The sequence below is a fragment of the Rosa chinensis genome, chromosome 2, assembly GCF_002994745.2.
Source record: "Rosa chinensis cultivar Old Blush chromosome 2, RchiOBHm-V2, whole genome shotgun sequence".
NCBI classification, from domain to species: domain Eukaryota; kingdom Viridiplantae; phylum Streptophyta; class Magnoliopsida; order Rosales; family Rosaceae; genus Rosa; species Rosa chinensis.
The window spans coordinates 3,705,422-3,724,259 of NC_037089.1; the positions used below are offsets into that span (position 1 = coordinate 3,705,422).

The window sequence follows — 18,838 nt, forward strand, 5'->3', positions numbered from 1 at the left end:
TGGGTACAATCCCTTGAGAAGTGCCCCGTCTGGCCACATGTGAAGCATGCCAAGTTCTTAGGTTTCGTGCAATCTCGAGCGACATGGCCCATCTCATTGCAATTGAAACACTTCGGGTTCGCCACTGGCCTATTAGGTGCAACCCTAGCAGGTGCAGCTGCAGCCCTAGCTGGTGCCTGCTGATTAGTCCTCTGTCTCTTCCAGAATCCACCTCGATCCCCAGATGCCTTACTGCTCCCCGCAGTTGCCTTTCCCTTTCTTTGGAAATTCCTTCCAGCCGATTCGTGTTCTTGGAGAGTCAAATTCTCTTGCTCAATGGCCATAGCCTTGACGAAAATGAGCTCCACTGTCTTCAGTCCCAGAACAGCGACATCGCGCCGGATTGAAGCATTCAGTCCCCACTGAAACTTCATAGCTAAGCTCTCAGCATCCATCTGCCTCACAAAGCGATACAACCTTGAGAACTCAGCTTCATACTCCCTCACACTCTTAGTCCCTTGGACTAACGAGATGAATTCCCTTTCCATCTGCTCCCTCACTGAAGGCGGAAAGTACTTCTTCCTGAACAGTTCTACAAACTCATTCCAGGTCATGGTGGACACGTCCATCACCCTCTGTGTGCCATTCCACCAAACCCGTGCATCGCCTTGGAGCATAAATGTGGAAATCTTCCTCTTCTCAATGTCGTCACAGACGACCATCTCGAAGTAGGTCTTCATATTCTCAATCCATTGGTCTGCCAACATGTGATCCGTACCTCCCTGAAATGGAACTCCTCCCAATCTCGAAATCTCCTTTGCCAACTTCGACAAACGAGTAGGATCTACAACGTTAGCAACCTCCACCACAGGTGGAACAGGCAATTCAACATTTGATGCCTCCACATCATTCTCAAACATCTCCTCAACAGGAGGAGGAATCCTGCCTCTACCTCGGGCTCTACCCCTGCCTCTGGGTCTACCTCGACCCCTAGCTCTGCCTCCTCGAGGGTCCATCACCTAAGGAGTATAACAACATGTGGTTAATACATGTATAACTCTCAAACACAAGTATAAGTCAACGCTATGACTCAATCAACCACAATGCTACGTCAAGGATACAATTCCATCCCCTACGTAAATCTTGAGTTAGACTAAAGGTCATCATTCCTTAAAAGTCTTTAACTCATAGAAGCTACATCTAGCTCCTACACTTCATCTCCTAAGCCGACACTACCCTGACGACTCACATCCTACCGTTCATTACATACCCAATGACTATATCAATACCGAAGAGCATATGATGGGGATCCGCTGCAGACGGGCCATCACTCGAGGAGTATTGATTGTGTCACCAAATATGTACCTTACGCTCTGATACCAATCTGTCACGCCCCTGATTTTTACAACAATAAAAATCGATATATATAATCCCATAATTATACATGCGTGAATATTCAGTCATCAATACAAATACCTGGAACATCTTTCCCTTAAAACAAGTACTTACTGATACACTGAATCATCCGAGATAACATACACTCGCTCCACAGAGTTATATATTATACAAATTTACGAATTTAATTGTCATCACAATAAAACGTAAATGCTCCTCAGAGCTTACTGCATAGCGGAAGTCATATATTGGCAAAGCCAACAAAAATTGCTTCCTACCCGTTCTGCTGCCAACAAGCTCCTTCAGCTTCAGCCACGATTTTCCTGACCTGCAGGATTAGCCCCTACACCATATACAATGGTGCACCGGGGTTGCCAAACAACAAACCCGGTAAGCTTCTTCAAGCTCGTATGAGTAACTCATGAACATCAATCAACAACTCACATCAATCTACTTAAGGAAACATGCAGCCATGATTCCTTCTAACATTCCATATCCTTTCCAAAGAAAGGACAACATGAGTCACCGCTATGACCATGCTCTATTTGCTAACTTAACCATCAAGTAGCAATTCAAGTCTCATCTAGACAATTAAAGGAGAATGCCGTCGAAACTCTCCTTTAAGCTGCATACCTATGAGTCTCAAGCAACCTCGACCGTTACTCCCATAAGCTATCATGGCAGATAAACTAGAATTCTATTGAAATTGTAACCACTCGTCCTAACCAGAACGTGATTACCTATTTCCTGCCTTGATCACCATCTGTGATCTGTCACCATCTGAGACATATGATTTCAGACTCCGTCTAGTCAGGGAATCAATATCAAGTTCGCCATCTGCAACCTGTCACCATCTGTGACCTATAATCTTTAGACCCCATCTGGTCTCAGCTCAACCATTTATCACCATCTGTGACTCATGATCTTCAGACCCCATCTGGTCATGAAGTCAAACATCAAGGTTACCGTCTGCAACCTGTTGCTATCTATGATCTATCACCATCTGTGACGTAAGATCTTCCTAGACCCTATCTGGTCTTGAGATCAAACATCAAGGTTACCGTCTGCAACCTGTTACTATCTATGATCTATCACCATCTGTGACATAAGATCATTAGACCCATCTGGTCTCAAGGTCAGCCATTGATCACCAATTGTCACCATCTGTGACTAATGATCTTCAGACCCCATCTGGTCATGAAATCAACATCAAGGTTACCGTCTGCAACCTGTCACTATCTATGATCTATCACCATCTGTGACATAAGATCTTCTTAGACCCTATCTGGTCTTAAGGTCAACGTTAAGTAAGTCGCCTCCGACTTAAAAACGTTACAACATCTAGTTTCGGTTTTCCTAATCCCTGCTCACCATCTGTGACCCTTGATTCTAAAACCAATACATCTAAAATGAGTCACGCTTGACTCAAAATGTAACATCAAGCTCAATACTTTCCAAACAATAGAAAACATCTTTTTCTATAATATCGTTTCTTGAAAAGTCGCATTTAACAATAATATGAACACCATCATGCATATTATTATTCATCATAATCATTCACAAGGATATATATATATTTCATCTAAACATATATATGTAGTCATTCAGTCAGGAATGCCTACTAATACCAACTATAGTTTGCAGTTAAATAATTAACGCCAAAACAATAATGGTACTCCTGTTCATAAAGGTCCTTGTGAGATTTACTCACCTCGAACTCCTGCTGCGTCTTCAATACAGAACCGAACCAAACTATCACCAACCACTCGTCTGAATACTTCGTCAAGTACCTAATCACATATGGTTCCAACTTAGTAATGATTCACATTTGATTTAGTTCGAAACCCCTGTTTTTGAACTAAAATCCCCAAAGTGGCGCCAATCGAGGCAAAACCACATCCGAGACCTCCCAAAGTCTTCGGAATACGTCCACGATCGATGTGACCAAACCACAAATCGATCGGACGCTCGAATCCTCACGGATCAAATAAATTGATCGGTATGAAACTGCAAAAATCATAACAAATCCAATCGAACTCCAAAATTTGCATATTATATATCGAAACGCTCGTATCGACGAGTAGAAGACATATAATAGCAGAAACAGTTCCATACATGGCCAGAACACCGCCGGAACGCCGCCACAGACGGTGGCGCACCGCCGCCGGCCAAAACTCAATATTTCACAAAACTCCCAACATCAAAAAGCTTCATCTAAGCATGCTTGTGAACTTTCATAACTGGATCGAAGTCAGAAAACAAGCTTAAGGGATCGAAAACTACCTCACAAGCCGTGAACAGTAATCCAATCCGAGTTGATCGAATTTTCACGTGAATCGATCCAAACAACCACAAAGGATCGATCGGCGAGGCAGCTCTGAGCTCAACCAAGAAAACTCGAAGCCGTGCCGACGTCGGAGCTGTGTTTTCCGACCGGGTCCGAAAACACAAGGCTGCACCGCCTTGCAGCGCCGCCGTGGAGAAGAATCGGCGATAGAGACCACCAGAGGGACGACCAGACGGAAGAGGCGACCCTGCTGGCCAAGTTTCAAGGCCGGAGACCGCCGCAGTTGGCCGGAAAAGTCGGGTCGGATCGGCCGGGTTCGGGTCGGGTCAGTCGAAAATCTTCGATACTGAGGGAGCGGACGAGAGAGAAGAGAGAGAGAGGGTATGGTTTCCGGAAATGGAAAGGGAAATAATGAAATAAAATTCTAATTTTCCCTTTATATACTAAAATGGAAACTTCTTTCCATAGCCATAACTTCCTCATACGAACTCCGATTTACGCGTTCCACATGTCCACGAACTCGTATCGACGCGCTCTACAACTTTCGTGAAGGAAATTTTCCGAGAATCCCAACATATAAAAAGTCAAACTTCACACGACCCCCTAAACTGTGAAATTCAAATATTTATACGTACGAAAATCATTCTACTCCATATAAAATCTACGAATAAAGCATTATAACAATTATTCGTACAACTGGTCCATTATTAAATACCAAATTTAAATAACAGAAAACCAGGTCATCACAAACCCACACCAATTCCGGACATGCATCTCCACGTCATTAGAAATTCCTGCACATAAATTGTGCATGCAGCTAAGATGGCGTACGTAGCACCGCTCTATTCACCAGCACATGGCTTCTGCTCACTCATGTGCTAGTTTCATGTGACCATCACTTCCGGGCTATATATGAAGTGCCGCAGCTAGCTACCATATATACTAGCTTCTTCCAAAAAAAACCATATATACTAGCTGCCTGCCACACTTTTGTTTTAGACTCACACTGAGATATGATACGATTTGTTTGAGATCCACAATTTCTAAGATTTGAGCCACCGGCGGTGGTTGTTGCTGTGGCCCATGCACCCAACCACTTCGTGCTTGAGTGCCCAACTAAGCTCGTGTTCCCAATAGCGGGTGTTGATCTTTTCTTTATGGTTGGGGTTGTTCCGTTTGCAACTGTAACCCAGTAATGCTTCTCGAGTTTCTGCGTCCGCATTCACTACGCCGAGAAAGCCACCGTCATGGGTTTATGCATGGACTGGTGCATTGTACAGACCACAGATTGAGGTTCCATTCGCCGGTGGCGGTGGCGGTGGCGGTCACAACAGCAGCCAATTGGGCCTTACTGTCTCGTTCGATATTTGTTTTAGCTTCTTAGTCGTGCATTTAGTTTCTCTGTTTAATTTATCGGAGTTTCATGATGGCCTCTCCTTTTGTTTTCTTCTGGTCTGAAGATGATGATCATGGCTTGGTTGTTAAGTTGATTGTAGGTTCGAGCTATTTGTCCATTAATCAATACCTTTGTTTTCTTTTATTTGGAATTAAATTGAATGAAACTTAAATTCTTTAATTAGAAGATGAGAACAACGTAAGGTTACTTAATTAACTTTCAAAACCATGTCAGATCAGTGTTCTACTTATAAACAGCACAAGGTTGCTTAACTTTTACCCATGGTCAATGGCTTCATGACCATACCATGAACTATTCCTAGCAAACAATCAAGTACAAATATCAAACTCTGTTTTCCACAAGATTAATACAATCACAACACTTGCAACTATCTCCCTTTGGTTAAATTTTGTTCTGTGCTAAATTGCTAAAGCACATAAAAAAAGAAGCATTTTACGATTGTCCTTCACATACTCATCAATTTCATCCTCAAATCTAGCTCGATTTCTTCTGAGCTTTTCTCTTTTGTCGCCGGCCGGCAATTATAAGTAAAAGAAAACTGTAACCATCACCATATTCAGGCAAACGCGAAAAAGAAACAAGTTTCTTATCTCCTTAAAATTGCTTAGAAATGTCATTGCCACCCCACTCAGTCACCCCCCAATTGCCAATTGCTCGAGCTTTGGGGCCTTAATCTCATCGGGAAAATCTCCAAACAGTACAACCATGTAATGGGCCCCAGCCCAACAGAGATAAACGAAGCTGCCTCACAGTCTGCCACCACACACAGCACAATAGCTCGTACTGGCTTGTCAGTCTTCTTCATCGATCTTTCTCTTTTCTGATTGATACACGTGTGTATACATAATACATGTGGTCAAGTTTAAAGTCTCATATACGACGATTCATAGGCGGCACAATGTCTTCAATTATTTCTAAGCTAAAGCACGAGCTCATTGATCTTTCTAGCCAGGAACCCTAAATGGCCTCATCACAAAGCAGCACGTACCCATCGATCACTTTCTGCAGTGTTTCCATTCGTACCCATCGATCACTTTCTGCAGTGTTTCCATTATGTAATGGAAAATACTACCACGTTGCCAAATTATTCTCTGATATATATTGAAAACTGACGGATATATACTGGGATAATGACTCCATCCTGCACCAAAGGGCCATTTAACTGAGTTCTAGATCTTTTCCAGATTCACTTTTTATCAGCAAATTGATTGAGATAGATGCTCGCAAACAGTATGCTCATGTTTGTCACCTACGTGGCATGCTGACCTGTCACTTGGATGTCTGATGTGGCTGGACCAAATAGCACCACCTGTGACGCACGATGCTTCATGCACAACCTTCATGCAGTCCTCACACTCCACATGAGGAATCCTTGTGCCCTCATCAAGTTCCACAGCTTTCAACACATTTCCATCGATCTTCTTCCACACTCCATCTCTATATATAAGGATATTGCACATCCCTACTTACTCATCCCCCATTCATAGTACTGGTTACTCTTTTTTCTACTTCAGTTAAGACAACCCAAGTAATTAAATCCAACTCTTTTTTCTTCGATCAGTTTAGTTCTCGTAATCACCGAGTTATAAAATGTGTCCCATTTCCAGCACTCATGTTGCTTTGTGGGGCAACATTAAGCACGTGGATATTGGGTGTTATGGCAAGGACGACGGTCGTGATAAATATTATAATCGTTTTTCGCCGGCTGTGATCACTGAAGGGGACGGCGACGACGATGATGATGCAGATTACGATTTCGCTCCGGCTGCATAAGTAGATAGACTAATACTACTTTTCTACTAGTTAATCATCAGTAGCTTAGTATTGCATTGATATCCATTATGCGTAAGTCACATATAGCCTACTAGCTAGCTAGGTTAATATGATCATGCTGAATAAATTGATGGTACCAAGTTAATAATGCTTGTGGCCATGGCTTAGTACGTGCGTACCACATTAGGAGCTCTTAGGGTTATTAGCTTAAATACTGTGATGAGTGATGAGCAATATTTTATATCGAAGGAGTGGGTCTAGTTTCTCCAAGGATATTGGGTAGCTAGTGTACGTTTACTTATTTTATGCATGGACGTCATCTTCATCTACATGTTCATCCTGCTACCAGTGACCTAATATGTGTATGTCATCGAGGGTAGGTAGCTATAGTTTCATAAAATATGTATTGTGTAAGCAGCCAGCAAAATCCAACAATAAATGATATTAATTATTGTTATACATTCTGTTTGATGATGTTAGTTTCAAGTTTTTTGTTTTGCTGTTGATCCAAATTAATTTCATTTGTGATATAAGAATATCAGAACATGTTGATTAATTAATTCAACAGAAACTTACTAAACCTGAGATTTCTGTTTCTATTCCGTAATTTTCTTCTAAATCCACTGATGGCTTTATCAATCTATGCAACATAGAGTATATCTTTTCCGTTTCTGGGTGAGATGAATCACCAACAAGGAACTCATGGACAGTGCCATTAATCTCAACCGAGCTGCACCCAGGCATCTTTTTCACTCCGAGATCTCTCATTTTCCTCCTCACCTTTGTTACATCTTCCCATCTCTCAGCATCTGCGTAGATGTTGGCCAGAAGCGTGTGAGCACTCGAGCCGCTGGACTCAATATCCGATATCCTTTTAGCCACTCTTTCACTCATGCTAACATTGCCATGGATTCTGCAAGCACTGAGTAAAGAACTGTAAAGTGGAACTACAAACTTATTGTTTTCACTGGGAATACTTTCTATCAGCTCCTCTGCCTCGTCTAGGAGTCCAGCCCGACCAAGAAGGTCAATCAGACACCCGTAATGTTCTAGCTTTGGCTCGATCCCATAGTCCTTTCTCATGGAGTTGAACAACTTTCGTCCTTCATCAACCAATCCTCCATGACTACAAGCACTCAAGACACCAATGAAGGTGATATCATCAGGGTTGATCTTAACCTGCTTCATTTTGGAGAACAACTCGAGTGCTTTGCTTGTCTTTCCATTCATTGCAAGCGCGCAGACCATTGAAGTCCAAGTGGCTGCATCTTTTTCATTCAATGCATTGAAAATCTCCAGAGACTTGTCTATGCACCCACATTTTGCATACATTTCTATAAGAGCAGTACCAACAACAGCATCAATTTTGATTCCATTTTCATCTATGTATCCGTGAATCCAATTCCCTTGCTCTAATGCTCCTAGCTGAGCACAGCCAGTGAGGAGCGCAACAACTGTGAATTTATCCACTTGAACTCTTCTAAATTGCATCTCTTGGAATAGAGCCACTGCCTCATCAAATTGGTTATACTGTACATACCCATTCATCATAGCCGTCCATAGAACAACATCCTTAGTAGGACTCCTATCAAACAGCTCTCTAGCCTCATCCAGCATACCACAATTCACATACCCACACACCATACTAGTCCAACACATGACATTTTTCAACGGAATTTCATCGAAAACTTTCCTTGCTTCACTCAAACAACCACACTTAGCATACATATCCAACACCGCATTTCCGATTATACTAGTGAACTTAAGCTCAGCTCTAACATAGTCATGAATTTCTCTACCAAGCTCCACATCTTTCAGTGCTGCGCAAGCCGAAAGCGTGCTCACAACTGTAGCTTCATCCGGCTTCTCATTGCTCTCTTTTCTCATCCGACGGAACACACTCACTGCCTCCCTAAACCCCATACACCTAACACACCCTGAAATCGTAACATTCCAAGAAACAACATCTCTCTCAGGCATCTCATCAAACACCTGCTTCACATTATCAACTAGACCCAATTCCGCATACATGTCAATGAGTGAGTTACACACATACGAATCGAACTGAAGTCCAGTCTTTACAGCAAACCCATGAACCTTCGCACCTTCCTGAGCCTCTCCCAAGCCTCCAATGGCTTTACAAGCAAATGGGTACGTGAAATTATCGGGCCACAAGCCCTCTTCCCTCAACCGCCGAAAGAGCTCAATGACGCTTTTGAATCTTCTCCTTTTGGCTAAAGCCTTGATCATTACATTGTAGATGAACAAACCAGGGGTTTGGATGTGATCGAAGATTTTCTCGGCGTAATGCAAGTCTCCAAGAGTTGGGTCTGTGCAGAAGACCATGAGCTTGCTAAGGGTGGCTCTGCATTGGTGTAGTCCAAGAAGGAACATCTGGGTTTGGATCTGTTTGAGCTGCTTCATGGATTTGCAGCTCTGGATGAGTTGGATGCATGATGCTTTGTTTAGCATTGTGACTTTGTGAGTGGGTTATATAATGATTGATGAAGGAGATTGGTTTGCAAAGAAATTTGGAGGGAAATAAACCTCAAATTCTGAAAGCTTGTTCTTGGGTTGGTTCATATTGGGCCTTGGGCTTTATTAGTGTTGGAAACCAACATATGCAATGGATCTGAAGCCCCGGAAGAGTTTGTGTGATGAAATAATAAGAATGTATTAACATTTCTCCAACTAGTTTTTTACATGATTTATTGAATGCTGTTGGTTTCCACATCTAATTGCAGATCATGCCCGTGTCCAGTAAATTGGGTCCGACTCGCACATACCCATTAAGTCAAGCTCGAATAACAATTTGAATGAATAATCCGCTCTAACATTACGTTACATATTTTTTTTCACCAGCTCAAAGAATAGCAAATAGTTAAGCCACATTCATCACAATATGCAATCTCTTCACCAATTTAGATATGATCTACAGTAACATACCACATGGATTTGTTTCATACCAAGATGGATGGATCAAGAACACATGGACATCTTAGACCAATGTCGCAAATTGTGAAGAAGTCCATGTGCTATGTTATGGGATCCCTACTCCCTTGGCTTTTTGGTCTTCCTCACCTTTCAAAGCCACCATATAAGAGGTAAGAAAAATCCATAGTTTTGTTTTTCTTTACATTTTCTCATTTGGCGGTGGAATATGATAATCCTCATCAAACATAATTTTGGGTCCAACAACAAACACTAGTCTTTGATCATATAAATATTAAAATATATGAGTTAATTACACTTATAAGTAATTTTCTATAAATATAAATATCACACGTTGACGCCCACACGATCCAAACCGAAAACGTCCTCAAAACGCTGCCGTCTCACTCCGCTGTTATATCTTCACCAAATCAACGCCATAGACATTTCAATTCTTCTGCGCATTGCCAGGCCTTCTCCATTTCGCTTCTCCAAGCTCTCTCTCGGATCTCAACCTCTTCCTCTGCTTCGATTTGGGTTCAAGATCCGAGCTTTTCAACGTGTCGGTGATGTACCATTTCTCTTCTCCAAGTTTTATATACTTAAAGATTCAATTTTTTTGACTTAATTTGCTGCCCAATATACTAGATCGGCTTAATCTTCAATACCCACATCTCAGATTTCGCTATGAAGCTATACCCTTTTCATTTTAATTCATTTTCCTTTCTGGGTTTCAGTCCTTTTTCACTGTTTCTATAGCTCTCTGTAATTGTTGAAGATCTTGTACTACATTTTGGTATTGGATTTTGAATTGAGGGTTTTAGTTAGTCACAATGTCTGCCATTAGGGTTGATGCTAAGCAGTACTACGCCACTAGTAGTCTTCTGATTGGCTATGCAGTCTGTTCTAGCTTGTTAGCTGTGATAAACAAGTTTGCCATAACCAAATTCAATTACCCGGGTCTTTTGACCGCTCTGCAATACCTCACTTCTGCTTTGGGGGTTTGGGTTTTGGGAAAGTTGGGGTTTTTGCACCATGATGCATTCACATGGGAAACAGCTAAGAAGTTCTTGCCTGCTGCTCTTGTGTTTTATCTTGCCATTTTCACCAATACTAATCTGCTTCGCCATGCCAATGTGGATACATTTATAGTGTTTCGGTCGTGTACACCCATTTTGGTTGCGCTGGCTGATACAGTGTTTAGGAATCAGAAGTGCCCGTCCAAGCTTACGTTTCTGTCTTTGTTGGTGATTTTGGGGGGAGCTGTTGGGTATGTGGCCACTGATTATGGCTTTACTTTGACTGCTTATTCGTGGGCGTTTGCGTATTTGGTGACCATTACGACTGAGATGGTGTACATTAAGCATATGGTGACGAATCTCGGGTTGAACACTTGGGGTTTTGTGTTGTACAACAATTTGTTGTCATTGATGATGGCTCCGCCGTTCTGGATCATTACAGGAGAGTATGTTGAGGTGTTTGCTGCTTTGGGATCCAAGACTGAGAGTTTCTTTGCACCTGGTGCATTCTTTGCAGTGTCATTGTCGTGTGTGTTTGGCTTGCTTATCAGCTTCTTTGGGTTTGCAGCGAGGAAGGCAGTCTCTGCAACAGCCTTTACAGTGACTGGTGTTGTTAATAAGTTTCTCACGGTTGCTATCAATGTGATGATATGGGATAAGCATGCCAGCCCCTTTGGTTTGTTCTGCCTCCTAATGACAATCATTGGTGGTGTCTTTTATCAGCAATCTGTAACTGGACCTAGCAGTGCCCCATCAAAGAGTGAATCAGCAGTGCCTAAGCTGACTGACAGCGAGAATGATGGTGATGACTTTGACAATGAAAACCAAGGGAAGGCTGTTTCTGCCAAACTTGGATCTATATGAGAATTCCTTTCCTTGCATGATCATTTTTTAGCTGCTGAAGAGGTATTGTATCTTTGGAGATTATCTTAAAAGACTGTAATTTAGGAGATATTCAGTATTTATATGCACAAGTATTATGTTACAATTTGATATCTGAGAGAACTACAGCTACTTTGTCATTACTGATAAATGATAATGCTTTTTTCTTTTCTTCTGGCAATTGTTTGGTGTCTTGTTAATTTCAGTTATAACATAGAAGTAATGGTTGCATGCTATCTTGCATAGTGTAAGAATCAACACAAAAACCAAGCACTTTGTATGCCAAAAAATTTCATGTTTTCTCTATCAATTAGCTTATTTCATCCTGTTACCTTGTTTTTTCTCTTCTTGAAAAGGTTTGGCATAGCGATCTGGGATAGGATTGATTAGAGGCTTTCCGCTTGGTATAGATTTATACCGAGTCTTTATGATTTGATATGATAAAGGGTGTATGCTTCGGTTAAACCTCTTCTGTGGATTGCTGCAACTGCTTCAGTGTTGCTAGGAGTAATGGCAAACTCGATTGATGTGGCACCCCGAATTGATTGTCTTTCTATCTGTGTTGGGTTTTTAGTGTGGAACTGACGATTCTGAGCACACTGCTTTGAAAGCATATGGCTTCCTTACAGATGCTGATCAATTTTCACTCTAAATAAAGACTTCCCGCAATCTCATTGTTAGAGTCTAATATATTTTAGATTAGTTCAGATTCAGAACGTGCACACACAGGCGCCCATGGAAGGTGGTATCTTGTCACGCTTCCTTCCACTTTCTGAAGTTATGTCTTCCCACGTAAAACCAACTCTTCTATTAATTTATTGAGTCCTTATATTTGGAGATGCTTTGCATAAACAATACCTCAAAGCTGTGTGAATTTCACTCTGATTGAACAGGAAACTTAAAAGTGTTTTATTAAGTTAATTGTTGTGTATCACCAGAAATCCTTACAAGAACAAGATCCATCTTTAAATTGATGGAAACGATTCCTGTCCCGAACTATTATCTCCCTGTTGTAAACTTTGGATATGAGCTTGGTTGCAGTGTGGCAATCACTGCATACACGAAGGTTTTTCACTACTCGTATCGGCGTCCCAGGATTTGTACTAATGAGCCCAAATGCAATTGCTAGTTTTTCACTGTGGAGGCTAAGTGCAGTCTCCTTCTCTTCTTCATCCATATCAAACAACACCTCTGATTTCTGAGGGACATAACCGGCTTTCTTCAATCGGCTGATCATGTCTTCAAGCATTTCGTAGATGTTTGTGGTTTGTGGGTGAGATGAATCACCCTTCACAAATTCATGGACAATTCCATCGACCTCAATCAGACTGCATCCAGGAGGTTTCTTAATTTTCCTTTCTGCCATGAGTTTCCTAATTCTTACTGCTTCTTCCCATTTTTCCATAAAGCTGTACAAGTTTGATAGAAGCACATATGTCCCTTCATCATCCGGATTAAGTTCAAGGAGCCGTTTAGCTGCTCTTTCTGCAGCCTCAAGGTTGCCATGGATTCTGCAGGCACCAAGAAGCCCTCCCAAAACGAAACGGTCTGGTTTCATTCGCATCTTTTGAATCAACTCCTCTGCTTCAGCTATGCGACCAGCTCTGCCTAGCACATCAACCATACAGCCATAGTGTTCAATGCTAGGCTGAATCCCATACACTTCAGACATTGAGTTAAAATGTGAAAGTCCTTCATCCACAAACCCAGCATGGCTACAAGCAGCCAATACCCCAACAAAGGTTATTGCATCTGGTTTCACTCCACTCATCTGCATCTCATGGAAATGCTCCAAAGCCTTCTTCCCCTGGCCACACATTGCAAAACCAGAAATCAAGGCTGTCCAAGTCATCAAATCCTTCTCAGGCAGTGTTCGGAAAACATCCGATGCAATGTCTATGCTCCCGCACTTGGCGTACATGTTAACAAGAGCCGTCCCGAGGGCAACGTCCACCTCAATTTCCTGCTTTTCAATATAGGCGTGCAGCCACTTTCCAAGCTCTAGAGCTCCCAAATTGCTGCAAGCAAGCAATAAACTCACCATAGTCACCTCATCCCCCTTTTCTCCCTCAAGTTGCATTCTACGAAAGAGTAGGAACGCCTCATCATAATCACTTTCCTCTACATGTCCATTGATCATGATGTTCCAACAGAACAAGTTCTTCTCAGGCATTCTGTCGAACAATTCTCGCGCAAGCGATACACATCCACATTTGCAATAAACATCCATAAGAGCCGTACTGAGCTTCAAATGCGACCCAAAACTGTACTCCTCAATGCACCGGTGCACCCTTTTCGCAGTTTCCAAATCCCTCGCCATCCCACACGCAGTCAAAACATTAAGCAAAGTAACCTCATTAGGATCCACGTTTTCCCTCTCCATCTTATAAAACAGCTTCAAAGCTTCAGCGGATTGATCCCACTGCGCATAAGCGTCGATCATGGTCGCCCAAGACACCACACTCTTGTCACTCATTTTATCAAACACCTTCCTTGCAGAGACCAAACACCCGCAAGTCGAGTACATGTTCATCAGAGTGTTCTGAATGTACGAATCCGAAGCGAAGCCTAGCTTGGTAGATTGACAATGCAGCTGTTTCCCTTCACCCAAATCCTTACATGACTTGAACAACGAAGGGAATGTGAACCGGTCAGGTATCCAACCCCGTGCAATCATTTCTCGGTAGAAAGAAATGGCCTCCCGGGCCAAACCCTTGTTCGTATAGCCTCGGATAACAGAATTACAAGTGAAACCATTGGGATTGGGGATTTGGGTGAGGACTGAACGGGAATAAGTGAGGTTTCCGGAGTCTTCTAAAGCCGAAAAGGCGACGATCTTGCTGGCGGTGAATGCGTCGAAGAAGAGACCATTCCGGAGGAGCTGGGCGTGGATTTGCTTGAGCTCAGACATGCTGGAGCAGTTGTCTAGTAACGTGAGACATGGGTGTTGTTGAGCTTGGTTAGTTTTGGTAGCCGCCGCGGCGGTGGTGGTTGCCGCCGTTATGGCGGTGGGTTTATTTAAGAGGGGATTGTCGGGAAAGAAATGTGGTCTAATGTGGTGGAGGGAAAGCGGAGCAGCCATTGCGCCTACCCTATCCAGTACGACTGGTTAGTTATTACAGTTAAAAATGCTTCTTCCGCAAGTAGTAGTAACTTTTTTTTTTTTTTTTCTTTGATCGCGACGCTGAGTAGGCAGTTAATGCCGTTAATTTGGAGACCAACTATGATACCGACATTGGCTGAGAGAATCTGCAACCTTTTTGCTGGTGGGGTTGGTTCGAGATCCTTGCAACTACGTCAACCAAGTAGAGACTCGACCAAGTAAAACAGTAAAAAAAATCAACAGTCTAATGACTTAAACCCTATTAGGTGATCTTAGTTCTTGAACTCTGTGCTCTGAATTTCTTCTCCTTTCCAACAGCTTGTAACAATTGCAATGAAATCTCATAATCCTATCCTTAACATCATGGTTACCCAATAATGGTTGAAAAACGTAACTTTTGCTTTGGTCCCTTCCAGAGTCCCAGCTGTGCTATCCACCATCGTTGTTCCTAAGGTGCTTGAGTACTACTTAGGGTTTGCTGAACAGTGATTGCGTGTGACGAGTACAGTGCGTAACGGTGGTTGTGCTTTTTAGCTGTGTAGATATGATTGATCGATGTAGGTGAGGTAATCCAGGTAGTGCTTTGTGCGAAATCTATATATGAGTGAAGGTTATGTCTGCCCCTTGATACTGATCACGTCACATGTATCTATTTGACCAATTTAGAAATGCCAACGCAGAGAGAGAGAGAGCTAGAGCTCGTGGAACAACAAACCCAGAACGTCAAAAGATAGCAACAGAACTAAGACGTACACTAGTACATTTTTGCATCGTTTCTTATGATTAATTTATAAGGTTTAGTTTTTCTTATGCATATATGCATGTTTGCTCTGTAAAAGGGTTATAATTAGGGTTCTAATAACGTTGAAGTAAATTATATTGTGCAAGTGTGCAACTAAATATAATAGTAGATCGTTAAAAGTGTAATTATGTTGCGGCTGTGTTACAGTCGATCTATGATTACTCTATATAACTATTACGTACAGCTACTATAATATTAGAACGTAATAGAGAAGTGATCTATTTTTGTAAACCAAAGAGATTACTTTTTACGGTGCTTGGTTAACATGCCCCAGATCCATCCAGTTTAATCATGAGGACAAAGGTTGAATTCTCTCTCTCTATCACTCACGCACACATACCATCTCTGATATATATCTGCAAAATGATTAAAGATCTTTATAGTTCAGAGGTGAGTGGCTGATGATGAATATCATAACGTGATGGTGTCAGCAAAAACAACGGGAATTGGAGGGGACACAACCCTAGACCTAGAGAGATGTCTGTCCCATACACAACATGCATGTTCGCTCTGGTCCCAGCTCCCTCTCTCTCTTCTTCTTCCTCTCACAGATCTCTCTCTCTCTCTCTCTCTCTCTCTCTCTCGCTCCCATCAGAATTAGCAGTAACAGCAACAGCAACAGCAGTCACAGTCAGTTATCCCTACCACCATGCCACCACGGCACCACCACCTTCTTCACCTTCTGAAATGGCCAATGCCAGCGCAACCAAGCAGAAATAGTTTTCGTGACTCAGTCCCTACGTGTCCACAACCTATTACCTTCCCAATCAAACTTAAACTCTTGGTCCTCTCCTACCCATCGTCCCAGGCTAGTCATCCTCGAGCATTACAATTTGGCATCCCTTTTCACTTAAATTCATGCCCTCGTTTTGGGCTCTGTGAAAAATCAATATATCTATCACCTCTGTGATCTATAATAACAAATATATTGCTCGATCTCTCTGGTCCCATATTCCTTGCATACATGTTACCCACTGTACTGGACGTCTGGACCACCTTATACGAGTCACCAGCTCTTCCTTAATACATGTAACTCTTAATCATTATCCCTCCCTATTATTTAGCTATAACTTTTTCCGGTTGTTGTTTTCTACTTCCCTAGTTTCCTTAAAAGAAATTTATCTTCTGTAGATTCCTACGGGTAGGAGATTGTGAGATTGTGCTCCCCTTCAAACACAGCGAGCTGCCACTTCATATATGTTAAATTTATGCTCAACGTGGACAAACACCATATATATCCATTGATTCACATCTTGGATGTATTGTAAATAAGATTATTGAAAAAAAATTTGATATTTTTATATGAAGATCAAAATCTTGTTTAAAAACAAGAATCTATCGATCAACTATCAGAGTCCATAAATCAAAATTTTGAGATTTTCAATCAATTTTTAATTTATTAAGTAAAAGTATATTAATCGACAATAAAGTGAATATGCTCCTAATCACACATAGAATTATGAAAGAGAATATAATAAAAATAATAGAATATGGTCTGTAAACCTTGGGTATAAAAACGCGCGCATTGCAGTGAGACATATACAAATACAGAGACCTTGGTGGCCACAAAGTTCACAGGTCCTAGAATTGTGAAGAGGCATATCTAGAAAGAATTTGGCTCGTTGAGCGTTTCAAAGAAGGCCTTAAGATTGGCATATATATCTTAATCTGATTCCCATCTCTGATTACTCGAATTGTAATATAGTACAGGCCGGACCGTGCGCAGATCTCTAATACTATTAACATTTTTGATTTATGGCTTAAAGCGCAGAGATCCTCCGATTAGGTAGAATAAAAGAAACTGAGAGAGAGGACCATCATTCCATTAATATCTAACAGCAATTAATAACTTAAGCTGCAAATAGAGTATTGGAAATTAGCTAGCTAGGTTACCTTTAAAGTACTTCTTTAGTGGGCAATCCACGTTCTTGTAAAATACATATTTGATGGAGTAATAATATTAGGAACGCTAATGTGGTAGTACTTGTATACTTGACGTCTTGCCAAGATTGTAAGTAGTACCAACTTATTCGTTTGTTATGGATTTAAACAAAACAGAACGGAAGTGAAAAGACCGTGACATTTAAGCATGTAGGTCACTTTCCAAGCATGATTAATACAATTATAAATAAAGTTGTTGTTCAAAATAAAATAATAAGTTTTCCCTCCAAATATATGATATTCCTTTATAATTATCTGAAATTTTATTAGAAAGAGCATATTAATCAATTATGTGTCTGGATATTCTTATCTTTTGGATTTGGTTCAGTTCATGTAGCAAACTAGTAAAATTAAATAAAACAGAGTCTGTGGTTGGCTACTGGCTAGATTAGTACGTAGTAATTAACCAGTAAGTCGATGACATTTTAAATTACTATCCAACAGTGTACTGATTCAAATCCATTTGTTTGTGATTGAAAGCCAGGTGATATAAAACTGAAGTATAGTCTTCCTTCCATCGATTTTCAATTAAACTAAGTTTGTTCGATCGGCGGGTGACTTTGTTCATTAATAAAGTCCTCCTAATTATAATTAATCTTACTCGTCCTTGTCTTCATAGTACGGTGATATGACATTCAAGTCTCAATTAAGAGCAAGTTGTGGATAACTAAATCAAATATGAATCTTTCTTTGTCTTAATTATGTAAGTAAGAAAACCCTTTAATCTATTCCTTATCTAATCTGATTTGATTCACATTAACAATGACACCCACGGAGGAAAACAGATGAACAAAATTAATTAACAATGACACCAAAATAGTGTCTTTACATGACACATGTCTCCTTGATGTGAATATTCGCGCAACAATGACCCTATCTTTTTTTTTTTTTTTTTTAAATTTTTATGAAAAGACTATTTCTTGGCACCTAAACAAGTTACTAGGTGCATTTTATTTTTTGTTTAGGTAAAATCAATGTGAACCCACAAGCTGCTTGATGAGGTGAGGTCCCTTCATTGGCATGAACATTTTTTAAAGCAATAGAACGACCATTACAAAGCGAAAAGATTGATATATGTGATAATCTTGTCTGGTTTACATAGGTTAATCATTTTCTAGTTTATCAATTGCATATGAATATGCAATATAGATTAGTGATTTCATAACCTTATAACAACACCCTATAATTGCTCGGGTGACACGGTAATATTAAATTATAGTGTAAATCTAACGTGTTCATATTATATTTTTATTTTATATACTTTATAAGACTCATAATTTATCATGATATTAGTTATTAATGATTAATC

At 40.9% G+C, this 18,838-nt stretch overlaps 3 protein-coding genes across 3 annotated transcripts; 1 reads left to right on the plus strand and 2 right to left on the minus strand.

Moving 5' to 3' along the window:
* Positions 1-7,144: 7,144 nt before the first annotated feature.
* On the minus strand, positions 7,145-9,322 carry LOC112183506 (pentatricopeptide repeat-containing protein At1g31430). The gene has a single exon (XM_024321890.2). It carries the CDS (start codon positions 9,273-9,275, stop codon positions 7,413-7,415), a length of 1,863 nt encoding a protein of 620 aa, XP_024177658.2. The 5' UTR covers positions 9,276-9,322; the 3' UTR covers positions 7,145-7,412.
* An 828-nt stretch (positions 9,323-10,150) lies between these two features.
* Positions 10,151-11,864, plus strand: LOC112187501 (GDP-fucose transporter 1). The gene has a single exon (XM_024326334.2). The coding sequence runs from the start codon at positions 10,616-10,618 to the stop codon at positions 11,663-11,665; it is 1,050 nt and encodes a 349-aa protein (XP_024182102.1). The 5' UTR covers positions 10,151-10,615; the 3' UTR covers positions 11,666-11,864.
* Positions 11,865-12,576: 712 nt separating this feature from the next.
* On the minus strand, positions 12,577-14,775 carry LOC112187500 (pentatricopeptide repeat-containing protein At1g08070, chloroplastic). The gene has a single exon (XM_024326333.2). It carries the CDS (start codon positions 14,763-14,765, stop codon positions 12,615-12,617), a length of 2,151 nt encoding a protein of 716 aa, XP_024182101.1. The 5' UTR covers positions 14,766-14,775; the 3' UTR covers positions 12,577-12,614.
* Between the last annotated feature and the right edge of the window lie 4,063 nt (positions 14,776-18,838).